Raw genomic sequence first — 18,789 nt, 5'->3', positions numbered from 1 at the left:
GAGTGGCTTCCTGGACACGGTTTGCCCATGGCCTTGCGTGTCCACCATCGCCGAAGCACACTTCAGTCCCCTTCGACCCTTGGCCGTCTTCATACGGTTGCCCCTACATTGTCACTTAATGAACCGCAGGCGCCCCTGTTGACCGGCGCCCGACGTGCTGGAGCTGGCCAATAGCAAGGACATCCACTATGATATCGTAAGTCTTGGCCTGCTGTGGTTGGGTTCTTAGCTTACCGTATGACACGCATTGGCTCCTTAAAAGGCAATTCGCGCATTACGTATTGCATGCCGTATGGAAGCGGGGCCGCTTGGGCGCAGCACATGTGTTTCGTCCAACTGACGCGCCCAACGTTCCCCTTGTCACCTGACTCCCCTGCACGGCAGGCCTGCCTTGCAGTCCATCCATAACCTGAAGACCGACACCGCTCGCTGGATGCCCGTGATGAATGCTACCTTCCCGGGACAGGTGAGTTGTGAATCTTAGCTGATGCGGCCATCTTGATATGTCTCGCCTGATGTCCCATTCCGCGACCATTTGGGAATACGCTGAACTCTACGGGGCTGCCAACCTGCCCCTTACCCCGTGCCCTTCCCCTGTCCCATCGCACACCCTGTCCCACCGCATCCCTGCGGGTCTGTGCCATTGACGTGCCGCCTGCCGTGCCTGCCCCTTGCTATGCCACATTTGCGCCCATGTGGAGCTGCAGCTGTATGGAGACGCGCAGGCTACTTCGACTACCTCGAGCATCGTCACCGCGGCTCAATGTCACCACCGGTTCAACCGCTCCACCCCGTGCCAACCTGCCCGCCAAACAGTTCTACGCCGCACGGATAAGCCCTGCGGCGCCGACCCACTGCATTGACGGTGACTTGTATGGCGTGCCGTGGCGGATGGCGGCACTCTGTCTTCAGTTTGATGCGAGGGGGGTTTGTTCTGATATTGAGTTGTTTGAGTTCTTCATGATGAATTGCATTTAGTATCGTTTCCCGGCGATGACGCAGAGGCCATGACTGCGTTTTCTGCTCTGAGTGGGAAGGTTGAAATCCAGCGTTTCGGGACATCGTCGCGTCCCAGTTTGATGCATGTGTGATATCGTATGTTTTCTAAAACGTGCATTAATTTGCGTTACTCCAGAGAATTTCGTAGACTTCTCTGTCAGACAGAGAATTTCCGAGGTGCTTCACCTCGGAATGCAAAATTTTTGACAGGACTAACAAAGTCAATGCTGCGCCTGTGAAAAGCTTGTGAAAAGCTTGTTCCGCAAAAAAGCAACTTGATTCCTTTGGAATCATCATGATGACGAAATTCCGGCGAAACCGCCTCTCGCCGGATTTCAGCTGCCGCATAAAGCGTGTGTGAGCAACCTTTGACATAATTAAGAGACTTTGCCACAACCTGCTTCGCCAAGCCGTAAAGGTGGACCTTCGACGACCACACACTCCTGCTCTGAGCCTGCCTGTTCTCTCTTTCTAGAGTACCTTCCTGCCTTGACGGGCTGTTTAAGCGACCGACAGTCCAGCGAAGGTGGGTGGCCAGGACAGACGTAAAGTGGACTGACACCCGTGGGGTTGTTCACTCCCGTTTCAGCGCTGCGGTGGTGTGGCGTAACACTAGAGTTGCAGCGGGCATCAGGCCGTTATTGTCTGTTCGGCTTGCGATGACTTCAGCCGCCGAGCGTGACCGATTGCTTGCGCCGCATCAGCATCACGTTCTCCGACGAACTTGCTTATGGGGCAGCCGCTTGATGGTGGACTCGATATTGTAGTCAGCGTTTTGCCTAGCATTGGCTTTCTTCCGCAGCGCCGCACCTCCTTCGCAGCGCCGCACCTCCTTCCCTCCTGTTGCTTTCCCTCGCCCTCGCTGTTCACTTTTGCCCCTCTGCCCGCGCTCATGTTCCTACCCGCCCGCAGATGCCGCCGGAGTACTGGACAGGTAGGCGCATCGTAATGCTAGGTCTTGCCAGCATAATGTTGTAGCCATAGCTCCATGGGCCGCCCCAACGCAACTCCTGCGCCTACCAACACTGCTCTTTTCTTCTGCTGCATCTGGATGCAGATTACATGTGGCTGGTGATTGTGGGCTTCATTGTCTCATTTATCATGGCCGCCGGCATCGGTGCCAATGATGGTGAGCATCAGCTTCAGGTCCCTTGACCTGATTCCGGTGGAACAGGGTGCCACTGACACGGAAACCAGCTCCGCTTACGGACTAGCCCAATGCAAGTGTATATCCTGGCACTAACCCGACCTGCAACCCCCTACCCCCAACAGTGGCCAACGCCTTCGGCACCTCCGTCGGCGCCAAGACCATTACCCTGAAGCAGGCTTGCCTCATCGCTTCCGTCTTCGAGTTCGCCGGAGCCATCGGCCTGGGTGGCGAGGTGACCAAGACCATCGCTGGCTCCATCGCTCGCCCCACCGCGTTCCAGGACCTCCCAGAGATGTTCGCGTACGGCATGATGTGCGCGCTCATTTCCGCCTCTACCTGGGTGTTCACCGCTACCTACTTTAGCCTGGCCGTGTCCACCACTCACTCCGTCATCGGCGCGGTGATGGGCTTTGCCCTGGTGTGGGGTGGCTCTGGCGCCGTGGTGTGGAACGACCACATGGACGCCTTCCCCTACTCGAAGGGTCTGGTGCCCGTCATCTGCTCCTGGTTCGTGTCGCCCCTCATGTCGGGTGAGTGCACTGTCTTATGCCAAGACAGGCGTGTACGTGTTCGTTCAGCCTGAGTGTGGGGTGTCGTGGAACTCACAAATTAGTGAGGCTCGCCATGGGTCGGGGCAAGACCTGCGTTCCTGGAACCTGTACTCATCTTCCTGCCGCAGCTGCACGTCGGCTTCGTCTGTCATGCATGGATCGGTTGCTTATTCCATTACGATTGCGTGCACTGCTTCTCACACACTCGTGCACCCAACCCTCTTCCCTTGCTGCAGGCATTGCGTCTGCCATCATCTTCTGGCTCAACCGCGTGTGCATCCTCCGCCGCGAGAACTCGACCAACCTGGCAATCTACATGTACCCCCTGCTGGTTGGTGTCACCGTGTTCATCAACGGTGGGTGGCTGGAGATCAGTTACGGGCTCATAAGGTGCCGTTGGTGCTGGAATTGCACGTACATTTGCATAGGGCTTGGAGGGATGCAGGTTGCCGAAGTCATCGCCGGGCGTGCGATTGTGTGTTGCAGTGGCGTGGGTCTGACGAGCAATTGTTCTGGCCGGAGGCGCCTGATGCCAAAACCGGATACATGCCAGGTGTCCGCTCCGCTAACGCTCGGTTTGCGTGCATGGACTTGTTCCAACAGTTTTCTTCGTGATCTACAAGGGAGCCAAGAACGTGGCTCACTGGGACTCGAACAAGGCCGCCTGGGTGGCTGCGTGCATTACTGCTGGTAAGCGTTAAGAGTCGTCTGCGGTTCTGACTGGGTTGCATTATGACACTAACGACCGGGATATTTGGACAACCATTGCTTGGGATTGACCCACCCGAGGCCACAGGTGGCCCGTGTACGACTTCCCTGATTAGTCATGAATGTAACCCCACGGATTGACCCGCAGGCTGCATGCTTCTCGCCATCTTCCCCGGCATGTGGCTGCTGCGCCGTGCCGTCACCAAGGACATGGACCGGTGCGTTTGACGCTAGGTGCTGCGTTGCCGTGCGTCTTGTGTCCGTGTGCCGTCAGGAGCGCCATGCATATGCATACCGGTATTCATAGTCGCAGGACATGCTTGCGGCAAAGCAACTGCTAACACTTTGGGAATGCTCGACTCTGCAGGGCTGCCCAGAAGGCTGCTGACGCCGAGGCCAACGCCGGCAAGCCCAAGGAGGAGGAGGTGGAGGCTGAGCCCACCTCCAAGGCCATGAAGATCTTCAACTCGATGAAGAAGGCTGCCACCCGCGGCCTGAACGTCGACATTCACGAGGTGGGTCCTGGACATTTCGGCAGTGAACGGTATGGAGCTGGGTGGGTTGGTGTAGACCCCGAAACCCCGAGCACAAACTTGCCAGTGTATTCACGCGAGACCTCCCTGGTGCCCTTGCCGCGCGCAGCACGTGGAGCACGACCAGACCATCCACGACATGCACGCTGCCGCCGAGGTGTTCTCCCCCGAGACCGAGCAGGTGTACAAGTACCTGCAGGTCTTCTCTGCCTGCGCCGTGTCTTTCGCGCACGGAGCCAACGATGTCGCCAACGCTGTCGGCCCCTTCTCCGGCATCTGGTACGTGTACCGTTTCTGGACCATCACGTCCAACGGCGACACCCCCATCTGGGTGATGGCCATGGGCGGCGCCGGCATTGTGGTGGGCCTGGCTACCTACGGCTACAACATCATGATGACTCTGGGCGTGGGCCTGGCCAAGGTGCGTGGGGGGTGGAATGGGCACGCTTTTGGGACCTGGAACGCTATGAATGCCCAGCACATTGACACGTCCGGATGGGCGGGGCACGCATGCTGTCGCCTTGTGCGAGCCTCCCTCTTCAAATGTGCCTGCATTTCCCTAGCTTGCCCTTGTAACGCATGCCGTTTCATGCCCGGTTCGCAGATGACGCCGTCCCGCGGTTTCTCGGCTGAGCTGGGCACTTCGTTCACCGTGTCGCTGGCCTCCGTGTACGGCCTGCCCATCTCCACCACCCAGTGCATCACCGGCGCTGAGATGGGCGTGGGCCTGGTCGAGGACCTGCGCAGCGGCGTGAACTGGAAGCTGTTCGCCAAGCAGGTCGTTGCCTGGATCTTTACCCTGATTGTGTCGGGCTTCCTCTGCGCTGCCATCTTCGCGTACGGCGCCTACTCGCCGTCTCTGACCATGTCCAAGGACATCGCCAAGTACAAGAAGGGCATGACGGTAGGTTTAAACGGGAAGCGGCTGTTGGGAGTCCCGGTTAAGTCATGTTGCGGGCTCCCGTGTCCATACTGTTTCAGCCGACACTGAATGTCCCGGTCGTTGCGCGACTTCCTACGCGTGTGAAAGCCGGAGGCCCCGGTCCGGGGTCTCGACCCAAGCGCTATTAATTCGCGAGACAAAAGTGCGTTGCCTGTTTCCGTGCCCGCCGTCTGAACCCCACTTGTCCCTGTTGTTTCCGATGCAGAACGTGACGGTGACCCTGTACGCCCAGCTGACCAAGGAGAACATCGCCGTGAACAAGACCTTTGGCCCGGCTTACTTCGACAAGTACCTGAACGCCACCATCGCTTCCCAGACCAAGGCCCTGACCGCCATGCTCAACACCAAGAACATCGGCTACGTTGACCCTCCGATGCTGATTGCCCAGATGAACGCTGCCATCACGACCTACCAGAACAACTCTGCCCTCACCACTGGCTTCAACAGCAGCAGCCGCGCCTACGTGCCCGCTGGCCAGCCGTACGCTGCCACGACCATCCAGGTGCAGCCCTGGCCCACGGCGGCACCTGCTGGCGGGCGGTAAAGCTACCATAGTGGTTGCGCATTACAGGCACGGACCGCGTACATCAAATGAACCGGGACGAGCGTGTTAGTTGCTTGGACGTGGTGTGATGCGGGCGGTAGGGAAGAGCGGTGACGTGATATCTTGTGAGCATTTGAGGCTCTCGCCCGCGGAGCTCTTGACCCTCGGTTTGGACACGGCGTCTTGTGAGCCCTGCACCCACGTTGGGGAGGTTGAGGGTTCACGTGATGCATTGTCAGCTTCTTGCATTCCCCATCGCATACATTAATACATAGGAGTATGCATGGACCGACATTTTTTTGCCAGTCAAGGTGGCTGGGTTGATAACGACTCGGGAGGGGAGGGCTCAGCCCTTTTCCCTCCCTAAGGCAGCCACCTCCTTGTTTGCCAGAGCGGTTTGTTGCATAGACAACGGCATGGCCCGCCAGCCCTTGCTGTGATACTACAAATAAGTTTGGTTGCTGTGCCCGGTGCTGGCCCATATGGTAGCCCGCAGACGCGCGAGGGGCGCAAAGGTTCGTAGGTGAAAGCTTGTCGCCGCGCGTGCGGCGAACAATACATGAGGCGGTATGTCGCAGTAATCGTTTGTGTGGTTCCAGATCCGGAACACTGCAGGTGGACAATAGTGAATCGTATGCGTGAGAACTGGATTAAAACTGAAGCTTGATGAACTTGTAACCCGTTCGCCAGAGCCTGTGGTAACAGCGTATGGCATCGTGGCTTTCAGACCGGATTCTTGCAGCCCACCTGTGTGGCTTTCAGACCGGGTTCTTGCAGCCCACCTGTGCTATCCTCGCTAGATGACTCCCAAGATGCTCTAATCCGGTTGTGTCTTCCCTGGAATTGTTCCCTGAAGGGGGAAGTAGTCAACGAGAGCGTTCAAATCAGCTATCCAATACGGTATAAATAACTGCAGAGTTGTGGGCGACCGTAGTTCAGGGTTGGTCCTCAGTTTTCGTCAATGCCAGGCTTCTCACCGCACAGCTACAGTGGCCGGCCACGAGCCGCGCACGTCTGGCGTGGCCCAGATGGCCAGGCTCCTGGGCCTGCCCAGCCCCCACTGCAGCGACGGCGGCGACGGCAACAGCGGCGATGGCAGCGGCAGCAGCGGCGGCAGCGGCGACAGCAGCGACGGCGTCGGCGGGGCCAGAAACGGAGGTGGCGGCGCAAGGGGGGCGGGAGGTGGAAGGGCAAGAGGCGAGGGTGGCGGGGCACGCGCCAGCACACGCATCAGCGTGCCGCAACAGAACGGCGCCGCCAGCAGCGCGCCTGCTTTATCCGGCTGTCTGGCGCTGGCTACCGCCACTGCACAGGCCAGACAGGCCGTCGGCTGTGGCTGCAGGCACGGCTAAAGGAGCAGCCGGCGCTCAAGCGCTGTCAGGCGGGGATACCCAGTGCGCGGGTGGCGTCGGCAGCTGACCATGAGCGGCGAATACGCTACCTCTACTCTGGAGGTGGCGTGGACGCGGCGGCGGCGGCCGGGTCTGCGCCTGCGCCGGTGCAACAGTACGGGCTGTGGCATCTGCTCCGTTTCTACCGGCAGTGGGGCCAGCGGCGGTGGCGCCTGACTGTCCATGTGCGGACGCAGAAGGTGGGGGTTGAGGGGAGGGACCAGCAGATGCACCCACACCAACTGCACTGCGCTGACGCTACACCAATGCCACGGGTACAGGTGCTGGAGCACACGGCGCAGCAGCTGGCTGGTGGAAGGCCCAAGGAGGAGGTCATTGTTGGCTGGGGCAACGCCAACACTGGCTATGGCGGTTGCATCAGCAGGTTGGGGCGGGGCCCAAACCGGGCACTGCTCCGCCTGCTGGTGGACAAGTACGCGCACCTGGTGGTGTACGTGGACGAGTTCTACACATCGCAGGCAAGATGAGAGCAGACGGGTTGGAATGAGTAGACAGGTGGTCGGGTGGACAGGATGGGGCTCGTGTACGGTACAGGTAGCCGGGTAGCCAGCAAGGTTCACACTGTACTCCTGCCCCCTCCCTCCCCAGGTGTGTGCGAAGTGCGGGCGGCGCTTACACGGCAACGGGCAGCGCTGCCTGCAGGCGGTCGTACCATGGGGGGGCTTACGTGCTCACTAAGTCCAAGTGTGCAACCACTGCGGGACGGTGTGGGTGAGTCCACTTTGTGGGCGGGCGGCTGGCTGGGCGATGGATGGGTCGCTGGGTGGCGGCTCAGTGGGGCTCAGTGGGTGATTGCTGGCTGGGTGACGGCTCAGTGGGGCTCAGTGGGGCTCAGTGGGTGATGGCTGAGAGACGGCTGGGTGACGGCTCAGTCATGGGCTCAGTGGGACTCACTCACTCTACCCTCCCGACGGTGCAGGGACGTGACGTCAACTCCGCAACCAACATCCGGCACGCGCTGGTGGAGATGCTGCTGGGGCACAAGCGACCTGCATCGCTGCAGACTGGCGGCGGCGGCGGCGGCGGAGGTGGCAGCGGCGGCGGCGGCAGCGGCGGCGGCGGCAGCGGCGGCAGTGGCGGCGGCAGCGGCGGCGGCGGCAGCGGCGGCGGCGGCAGCGGCGGCGGCGGCAGCGGCAGCAGCGGGGGCGCGTGCGCGCATCTTGGTAGCGGAGGGGGCGGGAAAGGCCACGTGGAGGAGGAGAGCGCAGCGCCGCCCAAGAAGCGGCGCAAGCGCGCAGGCTGAGGAGCCGGCTGGCGGTGTCTAGGTAGCGGTCCGCGGTGGGGCTGGCAGGGCATCCGTAGCGGCATGACAAGCAGTGCGGCTGTTGACAACTGTGCTGCGTCTGGCTACAGTTGGCTCTGCTGTGGCATCGCGATTGCTAGGCACCTGGTTTGGCTACCGTACTGACGCTTGAAATCTTTTTTATTATATTCGAAAACGTCAAAATAAAACTAATACTGAGCAAATGGGCCAAATTCCAGGGGGTCGGATAAAATTTCTAGACATGTTCAGAGACGTAATTGGACATGTCTGGGGACAAAGCCTGCTGGAATTTGGTCTGTTTGGGGTCGGAAGTTGTAGCGAATGCTGCTTAGCTGCATTCGAAGCACAGGAAAGGCTTTTGACGCTGTGTTAGAGCTGGTCCACGCGTGGCACGCCACACCGCCATCCGTCCCATAAAACTTCAAGACCTGACTGGCCCCCGGGATAAAAGTTAAAAACATAAACCAGCCCCTCCGCGCACCGCTAAAATTATTAGAGATAAAATTTCAAGCGTCAGTACGGTATGTGCCTGTGGAAACCGACCCCGGCTATGTCCGGGCGATGAGGTTGTTCGGCCTCAGACTGTGGAGGGGCTCAGCCCCTTTTCCCGTGACCGCGGAACACTTGTCGTCACGCTGGCCTGGTGTCTGTTAACTCGTCCTGGACAGGGTCTGATGGCCATTACGTCCCAGCTAACAGCCAGCCCGCTGTCGTCGCCATCTGGGAGCTCCTTGCGAGCCCGGCTCCTTGTGGCTCCGCCATCACACCGTTGCCGCAACTACCCAGCCGGGCGCCAGGCGTGCGGCACGCGGCACCAGCTTTAGCTACGCCTCCGCGCCTCCAGCGTGCTGTTGTCACTGCACACCATCATTGCGTTCTCGAACAGACCCCTCCGAATGGGCCTAGGCGCCTTAACGCCCAAATGCTCTGCTTATCGCCACTAGCGAATAGAGGTTACATGTGGGATGACAGCCACGGGCAAGCCAGGGCTCCATAAACGCACGAGACACGTACGCACACTCGAGGAGGGAACCTCGAATGACCCCCACGCTCCTCGCCTCACTAAAGGAGGGGAGGAACCCCGAGCAAGGCTCACCGCAAACGCTAGCGCTGCTCACCTAAGCCGCGGATCGGCGTCAGACTGACTGCCATTTTGCAAAGTGTAGCGCCACTAGCGCCTGGCAGTGCCCGGCCCTGCTCCCCCCGTTTCGCGCACATGTCGCCCGGCCTTGTTTCTTTATTTGCCACTCTGTTCGTATCACTGAATACTGAGGATCTTCCTTGCAGTGGCTCACGGTGGGCGCTGACGTGCCCTGCAGGTGCGCGCGTCCCGAATCTTCTAGCACTCCCGCAGGGCACAGTGTGTTAGCTGTGGCGTGTGGCCTGGCCGGGCGACTCAGAGCACGAGAAGCGCGCAATAACATTCCCGCTCGTCAACAGTAAACAGCTTAGCTCGTCCCAACCTCGGGCGCTCCGTTCACGGCAGGGGCACCCCTGGTTCACGGTTTTCCTTCCGCAACAGCTCTGGATTACCGCGGTACTGGTAACGGGGGCCGGATAATCGTTTGCGCGGGGGGATGTATTCCATGTGTCACCGGCGCCTAGATTGGGCGTAACTTGTTTCTCGGGACTCAGCTATATCAGCATGGGACTACGCCAACCTGCCCCTTGCCCTGTCCTATCGCACCAGACGGTATAACTGGCAATCGGGAACTGCTCCTCTCCATCAACTACATCAAGCACAATCTTCGCCCCCATCATGCGACACCACCTTCGCCGCACCTCGACGTGGGGCCCTGCGCAGTTGGGCCGGGCACGGGGAGCCAACTCCAACGCAGCCAGCAATACAAGGTCACCGATCACACTCACTCTCATCGCGAGCCACGTCCCACGTACAATGCTATCAGCACGATGAATGCGTTTCACAACAATTCAGTGGCTGGACGCGATGCTGCGACTGTCCCACCGCACAAACACCTCCACCTCGAGCGTCCCAATTTCCGCACGCTGTACCAAAGCACGCCGCCGCTGTTCTGCAGGCGCCTCAGAACCCGATGCGCTTGCCCGGCGCCTGCAGGTTGTCGGCCGGCGCCTCCAAGTTCTTCACATACAGCTGGCTATTGCGCGCGGGGTTGATGCGCGAGCGCCGAGCCAGCGGCAGCAGCTCCGAGGCGTAGGCCGCGCCCTGCCAGCGGAAGTCGCGCTGCTCGAACCAGTCGGCGGTGCGCGTGGTCAGCAGCACCAGGCGCTCAATGCCGCGCGAGCGGGCGTCCTGCTCCACATAGTCCAACAGAGAGTCGCCGCGGCCGCTGCCCCTGTGTGCGTCAATGTGGGTTCAGGAGTATGGAGCTCGTGGGGGATCAGGTCGGTTGCGCGGACGCTTGCGGGCAAGATGGACACATGGAGCGCGGCATTGTCAGAGGCATACAGACGTGCACACCGGGTCCCGTGGGAGCCCCGCAACCGCTACTGGCCCTTCGGCTTCGCCTACCCCTGCTGCCACGCCCACCCCTGTCGCCCACAAACCCTTCCCTTCATGCCCTGTGGCAGCAGCACTGCGTTGCACCGCGCCGCGCCGCGCCGCACCTGTAGATGGGGTCCACGCAGAAGGCGCCCACCTCTGCCACCGGCACGCCGTCGGGCGTCTGGCCCAGGTCCAGCAGCAGCGCCGCCCCCAGGATGCGGTTGTCTCGCTCAATCACCTGCAGGCGCGTACGGCATATCAAGAGTGTGTAATCATGTGCAGCAGTCAGAAGAGCGAGTCGCACAGGTGCGGGGATTGGGCGGAAGGGCGCTCAACCTCGAGAGGGATTTATCAAGCGGTGCACGGCGTCGTGCGCTCGGTACTTCTGGAGGCGGGTATAGGTTTGCGTCTGTCACAATGAGTTGTATGGGGTATGTGAATTGATATATAATGGTGGAAGCCCGACAAATGCTGGCCCAATGAGAAAGAGGGGAATTCCTGTCTCACCGACGATACTCGGCATCACCGTTACCCGGCCGCGCCCTCCATTCACTCGTTGCAGTGCATTACAAGGATTTCGCGATGTCAGAAAGTGTGATTGAAGTGCAGAAGATGCGAGTCAGAGGAGCGAGTCGGGCAGGTCCGGGGTGGGGTGTTCGTAAGTCGGGTACCGGCGGAAGGCGGGTACACGAATGCCCATGCTGTCAACCGCACCGCCAGGCCCGCATGTGGTGTCGCGAGCTAGCTGGCTATGCATAAGTATAGAGTATAATTAAGTTTGTATTCCTCCAGCCGCTGTTTGCAATACACACTCCCCCACCAGATCCAGCGTGCAGTGTACTAGGATGAACCCGACTGCTACCCTCCCCTCCCCCGCCCGATACCTCTGTCCCTTACTCCCTGTGCTCAGTCAGCCCCCGTTCAATCCCCGTGCCTTGGAGTGCGGCATGGTTGGTTTCGCTTGTCACGACTATCCAACCCACTCCCCTCACACGCCTCCCCGTCCTCGTACGCGTGTCACCCTGTCAGCTCCCTCCTTTGCTCCCTGCCAGTCCTTCCCTGCCCTGCCTTTGCCTCACCGTGAAGCTGGGCAGCAGGTCCGCCAACTCGTCCCGGCTGCGCTTGACCAGGATGCCGGCTTTCTCCAGCGGCTCCAGCAGCGCAGCCAGACCGTCCAGGTCGTTAGGCAGCGCCTTGCGGATGCCTGGGGTGGGGTGGGGTAGGGGGACAAAGAGGGGGTCCCCGGAGGAAGGTGTAGAGCGCAGGGCTTACTTGCATGACGCTGCAGCAGTGGGAGGCCGCAGCTGGTGCCATGCCGACCTGTTGCGCGCACAAGCCACCAACAACCCCTCGCGGGCCGCACTCCGGACCAGCCCGCAGCACCTCCCACAAGCGCGGCGTTCCTCTGAGGCGCCGCCCGGGCCCCCGCCCCCCCTCCCCCGCAGTGCTCACCCTCGTAGAAGTCGGCGCTGATCATGGTGCCCACGCCGTCCCGCGAGTACAGCTCCAACAGCAGCCCGCCGTCGATGCGTGCGTCCAGCAGGTGCGCCCGCTTCACGCCTGGTAAACGGGGTTGCACAGGTGGGGGGTGCGGCGGGCGCGTGGAGACATGTGAGTCGGCGACTCGGCGTCAAGGGGCCCGCAGCAGGGCTGCGGCAGCGGCCGATGTCTTGCAGCGGGCCGATAGCGGCTCCGCAGCGCTGTGCGGTGCAGCGAGCCAGCCGCGTGCACTTCCACGCCGATCGCATCTTCGTCATCACCCTGATCCAGCACCGGCCCCGCCCCGCCCCGCTCCGCTCACCCTTGCAGCAGGCCACAACGCAGGTGGACACGGCAGTGGGGAAGCCCTGCGCGCTCCAAATGTCCAGATCCACCACCAGGTCCTCGCGCTTCATGGCCTGGCAGGACAGGTCACGATACAAGCCCGGCAGCGCGGGAGGAGAAGGGAGGCAGTGACGTCGGGGGTATGGTGGTGCCAAAGCACAGGCCGGCCCGTCCTCGCTGGAAAGGGGTAGGTTGGTCCTGCCCTACGACCGTATTGCCCCTCCCTCCAGGCTTTCCACTCCGCAGCTCCTTCCCTGGGCCAGCCTTCCGCTCCCTAGGGCCCCACGACTCCCACGGCCCCCACCTGGTAGGTCTTGAGCTGCGCCGGCGACAGCGACGTGGCCACGCCGTACGCCGACACCGGCTCCGCGGGCGTGGCGTCCATGGTGGCGCGCAGGGCGTCCATCTGCTGTGCGCTGATGGAGTTCTGCGCGGCAGCGAGGGCGGGTGCGGGCGGCAGCAGCAGCAGCGGCTGCGCATCACTCGACCGGGCTCTGGCGCATGCAAGCTGCAGCGACCGGGTCGCCCTTTCAATTACCGACCTGGCCCGGCTCCGGCCCTGGCTCCTGTCCCCATCCTCCGCCCTCTGCCCTGCACCCCGCGGCTGCACCCTCTGTCCAATCCTCTCTCCCATCCTGCCCCCTGCTCCCCGCGCCCCATACGCCCCACCGCGCCCCACCTGCAGCTTCTCCATGAGCATGTTCTGCGCCTCCGACAGCGGCAGCCACTGCGGCAGGCTCAGCGCCGCCACCTCGTCCAGGTGCAGGAAGAACAGCTTGTCGGCGCCCAGCTGCGGATGGGGGGGCGGGGTCACGAGTGAATGGGGAACGGGGGATTATACAGGGGAGGTGGCGGAGGAGGAGAGGGCGTGTAGGTCACGTGCAGGCGCGGTGAAGGTGTGCATTGTAAGAGAAAAGCATTTGTATGTGTAGCGGCAGAGGCGAGAGGCCGGCTCATGTGCGTGCAGGGGTATGAACCCGTGAGCGGCAGCAGCGCGCCAGAGGCCCTGACCGCCCCCACCTCTGCGGCGGCGTGCAGCCCCACATCATACGTGTTGCAGTTGAGCACCTCGCCAGACGCCGTGAAGCCTGCGGGCGGGAGGGGTTCAGGCAGGGCCGAGCTCGAGCCACACGGTCGCAACCAGCTATCCCCTACGCGCCCACTACACGCCCTGCGCCGGCCGTACATGAGTCCAGTGCATGCTGAACCTGCCCAGTGCCCATTCGCCGGCCGTACCCCTGCGTCCTACTATCAAAAGCTGCGTCTCCTAAGCTAGGCGGGCACGCACTTTGCCGTTCCCCCTCCGCCATTCCCCCAGCGCAGTCATGGTCACCTCGCTGCCTCCTGCGCCTCCTCCGCCCCGTGCTCTTTACAGCACCGTGCTCCCTACCGCGCCCGTCCCCAGCCTGCCCAAGCCCCCCCTGCCCGCCGGCTGACCTATGTTGGACAGGAACACGATGTTGCCGCTGTCAAGCTGCCGCCGGATGTCGTCCTTCAGCACGAACCGGACCTGCGCGCGGGCGGGCGTGCAGTCAGTGCGTGTGCGTGACGAGCGCAGCCGCCCGGTCACTAACCAGGAGGTGCCCGCTGCTGAGCCCACCATGTGTTGTCGTCCTCGTCCCAAGCTCCTGATCATCAAGCACACAGCCACCATCATGCTTCCGCCCACCCCAGGTCAGCAACAGCCCCCGGCCCCGGTCCCGGCCGCAGCTTTCCTTGCGCTGCACGGTCCCCTTTAACCGGCTTTCTCTCTCGTTCTTCTGACAATTCCCACCCTTTCCAAGCAGTCTGGCGTGCTCTACTCCCCAAAGCCGTGCCATATCCCACTCCCAGCCCTGTGCCCCAGACTCCCAGCCCGCCGCGGTGCAATGCCCGCCCGCCCACCCACCTCGCCCGTCAGCCCGAAGTCCACTCCGTCCAGCACGCCGCGTCGCTTGGCGGTGATGTAGTTGCCGCTGATGACGCGCAGCGCCGGCTCGAAGTGGATTTCGCGGTCGCCCTTGGTGTGTCGTCGGAACATGGGGATGGCGGGGCCCTGCACGGCGCGGTGGGATTGGTCAGGCGGCGCTGATGAGGCACCGGGTCAAAACGCATGCCCTCCCGCGTACAGAAATGGCAAAATGAAAGGGTAAGAGGAGCTGTACACGCCTGTTGTTCGAAGGCGCGCTAGGTGCGCCACCGGTGCTAGCGGGTCTCCGCGCCGCCACGTAGGGCAAACAACGCACGTCTGCCGTGCCAGGTTGGCACGGCTAGGGTTTTGCACTCCCTGACCCACCTTGCTGAGGAACTGTTCGCACGTTGTACGGATTTGCCCCGCCGCCTCAATGGCGATGCGCATCGCCTCGCGGTCCGTGATGCGGTAGCCGCCAACGTACTTAGGGGTCAAGTTGCGCTCTTGCAGCATGTCATCGATTTGCTGGTTCACGCCCGCGACGACAATCAGCTGCACCCCCAGGCCTGCGCGCAGCAAGGATATCCATTGGCATCGCACGCCCGATCCAAAGCAACCCCTGCGGCGAGCAGCACGCCGGCGCCAGCAAAACCCTACCGTGCAGGAGGGCGATGTCTGACATTATACTCTGCAGGAGCGACCGATTCGCTGAAACCTGCGTGCAGGCGGCGCATCCAAGTGTCAGAAGTGATCTTGGCACAACGCGACGCCAGCTGGCGACCTACCACGCCTGGAATGACGATCACAAATGTTCGCCCGCGGTGGCCCTCCACATATGGGCTTGCTTGCCGGAAGAACTGCACGAACTTCGAGTAGTCGCTTTTTGACAGGCCAGACGAGCCATTTGTGCTGCTGCCGTTCCCGTTCTCTCCGACCCCGTGCGAACCAGACACCGCCACAGCCGGCCGCCCGTTTGTGTCGACATCATATGCAGACGGTGCATCTCTAGGTATAGTTCCGCGTAAAGGCGGACATAATAGTTGTCGACCGCCGGGCCCTCGCGCAGCGTGACTGCTGCGGGGCCCGGTCGCTGCACTCCTATGGGTCCAGAAAGAAGAGGGTCGCAGCGGGGCCGTCACCATCAAGAGGTACCACCAGCTAACAGCGCGAATCGGTTGTTGCGAGGATGTGTTCGCAAGCCCTTGATTGAACGAGGTCGTCAGGTAAATGTGTCCCAAATTACGGCTTTGTATGCACGCATATACAGTATATTGTTAAGCGAGAAACACGACGGTCAGGTGCGGACATTAATAAGGTTTGTGTCATGGCCTGGACACCTGGCCAGCCACAGCCCGTGGCGGCGGCACCCCGTCCTATGCTGCAGCCCCCCCACCCCAATCGCCATTGCCACCCACGACTATGCCTCCATTCACTCGCGTGTAAGAAGTTCTTTGTATTGTGACTCGCAACACATTCGCAAAACACTGCATCCGATTGTTCACCGTCTTTCACCGCCGTCCCACAGGACTGCACATGCCAGCAAGTCGCTCGAGCGCCTCACACGCTGTACTTTCACGCGCGTGCTAATCGCCCGAATAGTATATATTCGTTCGCAGCGGCACGACGAAGCCTGCCGCGTGCGCTCGTTGCACCCATTTCCACGTGCCTCCCATCACGTCACCACAGAGCTGAGCCCTGTAACTCCCGCGCGGTCCCAAAGATTCGTCAACACCTCAACCTACACCTCAACCTACACCCATATTACTACATTGCAGCTGCTGCTACCTCTAAAAACCTGGCGACGCCGCGGCCCGCTCACTGCTGCGGCCGCTCACCGAAGCGCTTGAGGAACCCGGCGTTGAAGGCGGCCTGTGCGGGCAGCAGACGCATGCAAGGTGTCGGGGGGAACCACAGGACACTCAGCCGACGCAGTTTTTTTGTCAGACTGCATGGGTTGGACGTGATCACATGGGCCCGATGCTACGGCATATGCAAACTAATACCCATGAAGTTGCGGCCTGCCGCACAAACCTGCCCATCCACCAAGACCAAGCCCTGTCCAGCCCTGTGCAGGCATGCCACCCGGCCTCACCTCCACGGCCACGGACGCAAATCCAAACAGGATGAGGCTCTCCAGCGCGTACAGCGCGCCCGGGCCCACCGCACCCGCCAGCGACAGCGGGCCCTCGGGCGAGCCCGCCGAGCCGGCCTGCAGCACGTCCGCCGCGCCCGACGCCCGCACCAGGCCAAACGCCTCCACCACGCCCAGCCGCAGCTGCCGGTTGGAGGAGTCGGAGCGCACCGCGTACCTGCAGCGGCAGTGGAGGCAGCGGGGGAGGCGGGGGAAGCGGCGAGAGCAGTGGTACAAGCAGCCGCGTTGAAAAGGATGAGGTGTGGGTAACTGGGTATGTGGCGCTGGACCATCCCCTATTTGCGCGGTGCCTGGTGGCCTGGCCTCCGGCACGCCGTAGCACACAAGAACACGCAGGCAGCACACGCAGCAGACGTGCACCTGCGCACAGGAACTCAAGCACGCAATGGGGCACGTACACGTGTGTGCAGGCTCACCGGTAGGTGACGCCGAACAGGAAGCAGGCGGCCATTGCAGCCAGCAGGCTGAGTGCGGAGGACAGAGCGGGCGTGTCGCCGCCAGCGGTCAGGGTGATGAGCGGCAGCTCCGCCAGCAGGCCGGCGGTGGCGGCCACGGTGGCGGCCTTGACCGACTCAATGCGCTCCGGGCCCTGGCGACAAGATGTGGTGACATAGGCAGGGCGGGGGCGAGGATGGGACACGGTTGGGTCGGGGCGGTAGGAGGTAGGCCAGGGGCGGCAGGGCACAGTGCAGCAACGTCCACCACATCTCTCAGGTTCTGTTACACACTCACGTCGTTTGCCGCCGCCGCCCACTGCTGCTGCTCGGCCTGCGCCGCCGCGAACTCCAACTCCGCCGCCGCCAACATGCGCTCCGCCGCCGCCACCTCCGCATCAGCCATCACCTCGTTGGCGCGTTGCCGCTGCGGGGTCGAGGAAGTAGCAACGTGGCCGGTAGCATCACGAGGCCAGGGCGTGTTATCGGAGCTCATGTGTGCGGCGTGCGCGCATATGTTCTTTCAACTCTTATGTAGGCAGCAACTTCCCATAGACCCTCGCAGCTTCTCCCGCACCCCGCGCCAATCCCCCTCTGACCTCCGCCCCTGCTCCGCCGCGCCCGCCTGCCCGTCCTGCTGCTGCGCCCATCCCCACAGCTAATGGCACCGCTGTGGGCTCGGGTTCTTGGCTTTACGTTGGGCTCCATGATGAACTGCCCCTGCTCATTCACCCAATCAGTCTCACGCCCGGCTGCCCTCCGGCACACACACCCCGCACCTGCGCCTGCTCCTGCTGCTCGTCCGACATGGCGGCGCCCTTCTGCGCCTCCGCGAACATGCGGTCCAGCTCCTCGCTGGCAGCCTTGGCCTTCTCCAGCCGGACCTGGGGTTACCGTGTGCGCGGAGGTGTGTGCAGAGGTGTGGGTTGGGGATCGTGTTGGGGGAGGTGCGGGCTGGCGAGGCGCAGGCAGGGTCGTGTGGTGGTTAGGCGCTGTGAGCCCGCAGTGGAACCCATAGCGAGTGTGTAGGTTCTATCTCGTCATTGCACAGGAGAGGGCGCGTGCAGCGGCGGCCCTAGCTACGGGGCGGCGCCCCTGGGCTGCTCGTCATCTCCCCTAGTGCCCCTGCCCACTGCCCCAGCAGCGGCCATGTACGCCGGCGGCCCCACACGGCGCTCACCACGGCCTCCTCGTAGCGGCGCAGGCTCTCCCGCGCCTCGGGATCTGTTTGCAGGATCTGCTTGGCGATGGCCGCTAGCCCCGATTCCACACTATCTGAGGCAGCCTGTAGGACAGATGCCGTGTCAGCGCAGGCGGCAGGGCAGAGCGCAGTCAGGCACCGGCGGCCAGCAGCAGCAGGCAGCACTGGCATTGGTGCCAGCACTGCACACCAGCGCTGCCAGACCTAATTGTACTATAGGTTGGTTTGATGGCACTCGATGGGTGCTGGGCCCTTAAAGCAGCACAGCGCGTCTTCGGGAGCTGTGGGTGTTGCACGGTCACTGGTGGGGCGGGGCTGTGCTCTGGGAGGGCGGAGCCACGGCAGCAGTGTGCTTTTGCCATGCCACATCGATTTAGCAGTAGGGTAGCTTTGCCGCGTCGCGTATACCTATTGCCAGCACTCTGTGTTTGCCCATGCAGCCGTTAGAGAGCAAGCTCATGCCCACGCCTGCCCGGAGGCTCGACCCACATGATGACTTACTGCTTCGGCTTCCTTCTCTGACACGCGTACGCGCACCGTGCAGCGAGCACGACTACGCAAAGCGAGCGGCATGCCTGCGCCCAACGAAAGACCGGTTGCGGCCCTCATTACTGACTTGAGTTTGTGTCTATCAGCAAACTCCTTAATCGTACCATGGCTGCAGCCGCCCGCACACGCCCGGCGTGGCGCTTGAAGGATTCGTGACCCGGCAAGCATTT

The 18,789-nt window shown here is 62.1% G+C and overlaps 5 protein-coding genes across 5 annotated transcripts; 3 read left to right on the top strand and 2 right to left on the bottom strand.

Moving 5' to 3' along the window:
• Positions 1-90: 90 nt before the first annotated feature.
• On the top strand, positions 91-1,146 carry CHLRE_02g144734v5 (uncharacterized protein). The gene is made up of 3 exons (XM_043060287.1): positions 91-196; positions 385-466; positions 708-1,146. Exons 1-3 carry the CDS (start codon positions 189-191, stop codon positions 861-863), a joined length of 246 nt encoding a protein of 81 aa, XP_042927744.1. The 5' UTR covers positions 91-188; the 3' UTR covers positions 864-1,146.
• Positions 1,147-1,210: 64 nt separating this feature from the next.
• Positions 1,211-6,118, top strand: CHLRE_02g144750v5 (uncharacterized protein). The gene is made up of 11 exons (XM_043060288.1): positions 1,211-1,709; positions 1,912-1,933; positions 2,057-2,128; positions 2,272-2,679; positions 2,937-3,056; positions 3,304-3,390; positions 3,557-3,626; positions 3,776-3,923; positions 4,051-4,362; positions 4,546-4,845; positions 5,090-6,118. Exons 1-11 carry the CDS (start codon positions 1,659-1,661, stop codon positions 5,426-5,428), a joined length of 1,929 nt encoding a protein of 642 aa, XP_042927743.1. The 5' UTR covers positions 1,211-1,658; the 3' UTR covers positions 5,429-6,118.
• A 172-nt stretch (positions 6,119-6,290) lies between these two features.
• On the top strand, positions 6,291-8,566 carry CHLRE_02g144802v5 (uncharacterized protein). The gene is made up of 4 exons (XM_043060289.1): positions 6,291-6,625; positions 6,742-7,019; positions 7,101-7,298; positions 7,760-8,566. Exons 1-4 carry the CDS (start codon positions 6,457-6,459, stop codon positions 8,081-8,083), a joined length of 969 nt encoding a protein of 322 aa, XP_042927742.1. The 5' UTR covers positions 6,291-6,456; the 3' UTR covers positions 8,084-8,566.
• A 480-nt stretch (positions 8,567-9,046) lies between these two features.
• On the bottom strand, positions 9,047-15,530 carry CHLRE_02g144800v5 (uncharacterized protein). The gene is made up of 13 exons (XM_001694938.2): positions 15,069-15,530; positions 14,941-14,998; positions 14,668-14,849; positions 14,281-14,427; positions 13,830-13,902; positions 13,413-13,480; positions 13,072-13,182; positions 12,697-12,819; positions 12,370-12,466; positions 12,021-12,128; positions 11,648-11,772; positions 10,691-10,806; positions 9,047-10,419 (listed from the first exon to the last, which is right to left on the bottom strand). The coding sequence occupies exons 1-13, from the start codon at positions 15,423-15,425 to the stop codon at positions 10,149-10,151; spliced, it is 1,836 nt and encodes a 611-aa protein (XP_001694990.1). The 5' UTR covers positions 15,426-15,530; the 3' UTR covers positions 9,047-10,148.
• Positions 15,531-15,578: 48 nt separating this feature from the next.
• On the bottom strand, positions 15,579-18,780 carry CHLRE_02g144850v5 (uncharacterized protein). Its single transcript, XM_001694940.2, has 8 exons — positions 18,724-18,780; positions 18,572-18,645; positions 18,050-18,154; positions 17,649-17,753; positions 17,168-17,296; positions 16,852-17,024; positions 16,376-16,592; positions 15,579-16,152 (listed from the first exon to the last, which is right to left on the bottom strand). Exons 2-8 carry the CDS (start codon positions 18,641-18,643, stop codon positions 16,099-16,101), a joined length of 855 nt encoding a protein of 284 aa, XP_001694992.2. The 5' UTR covers positions 18,644-18,645; positions 18,724-18,780; the 3' UTR covers positions 15,579-16,098.
• Positions 18,781-18,789: the final 9 nt, after the last annotated feature.

Source organism: Chlamydomonas reinhardtii, chromosome 2, assembly GCF_000002595.2.
Source record: "Chlamydomonas reinhardtii strain CC-503 cw92 mt+ chromosome 2, whole genome shotgun sequence".
NCBI lineage: Eukaryota > Viridiplantae > Chlorophyta > Chlorophyceae > Chlamydomonadales > Chlamydomonadaceae > Chlamydomonas > Chlamydomonas reinhardtii.
Note: the sequence above shows the minus strand (reverse complement) of the source record. Positions and strands in the feature narration are given on the sequence as shown.

What these genes read in the sequence shown, in the direction of transcription:
- CHLRE_02g144734v5 (XM_043060287.1), top strand. An exon ending in ATGCTACCTTCCCGGGACAG is followed by an intron (nt 467 to 707) that starts GTGAGTTGTGAA and finishes GTGGAGCTGCAG; the next exon opens with CTGTATGGAGACGCGCAGGC.
- CHLRE_02g144800v5 (XM_001694938.2), bottom strand. Translation starts at nt 15,425, where the DNA reads ATGGTGACGGCCCCGCTGCGACCCTCTTCTTTCTGGACCCATAGGAGT. An exon ending in CAGCGCCGACTTCTACGAGG is followed by an intron (nt 11,773 to 12,020) that starts GTGAGCACTGCG and finishes ACCCCACCCCAG; the next exon opens with GCATCCGCAAGGCGCTGCCT. An exon ending in TGCGTGGACCCCATCTACAG is followed by an intron (nt 10,420 to 10,690) that starts GTGCGGCGCGGC and finishes TGACGCACACAG; the next exon opens with GGGCAGCGGCCGCGGCGACT.
- CHLRE_02g144750v5 (XM_043060288.1), top strand. Translation starts at nt 1,659, where the DNA reads ATGACTTCAGCCGCCGAGCGTGACCGATTGCTTGCGCCGCATCAGCAT. An exon ending in CGGCATCGGTGCCAATGATG is followed by an intron (nt 2,129 to 2,271) that starts GTGAGCATCAGC and finishes TACCCCCAACAG; the next exon opens with TGGCCAACGCCTTCGGCACC. An exon ending in TGTCACCGTGTTCATCAACG is followed by an intron (nt 3,057 to 3,303) that starts GTGGGTGGCTGG and finishes TTGTTCCAACAG; the next exon opens with TTTTCTTCGTGATCTACAAG.
- CHLRE_02g144850v5 (XM_001694940.2), bottom strand. Translation starts at nt 18,643, where the DNA reads ATGCCGCTCGCTTTGCGTAGTCGTGCTCGCTGCACGGTGCGCGTACGC. An exon ending in GCCGCTACGAGGAGGCCGTG is followed by an intron (nt 17,754 to 18,049) that starts GTGAGCGCCGTG and finishes CGGTAACCCCAG; the next exon opens with GTCCGGCTGGAGAAGGCCAA. An exon ending in AGCAGCAGGAGCAGGCGCAG is followed by an intron (nt 17,297 to 17,648) that starts GTGCGGGGTGTG and finishes TCGACCCCGCAG; the next exon opens with CGGCAACGCGCCAACGAGGT.
- CHLRE_02g144802v5 (XM_043060289.1), top strand. Translation starts at nt 6,457, where the DNA reads ATGGCCAGGCTCCTGGGCCTGCCCAGCCCCCACTGCAGCGACGGCGGC. An exon ending in TCCATGTGCGGACGCAGAAG is followed by an intron (nt 7,020 to 7,100) that starts GTGGGGGTTGAG and finishes CCACGGGTACAG; the next exon opens with GTGCTGGAGCACACGGCGCA. An exon ending in ACGAGTTCTACACATCGCAG is followed by an intron (nt 7,299 to 7,759) that starts GCAAGATGAGAG and finishes CCGACGGTGCAG; the next exon opens with GGACGTGACGTCAACTCCGC.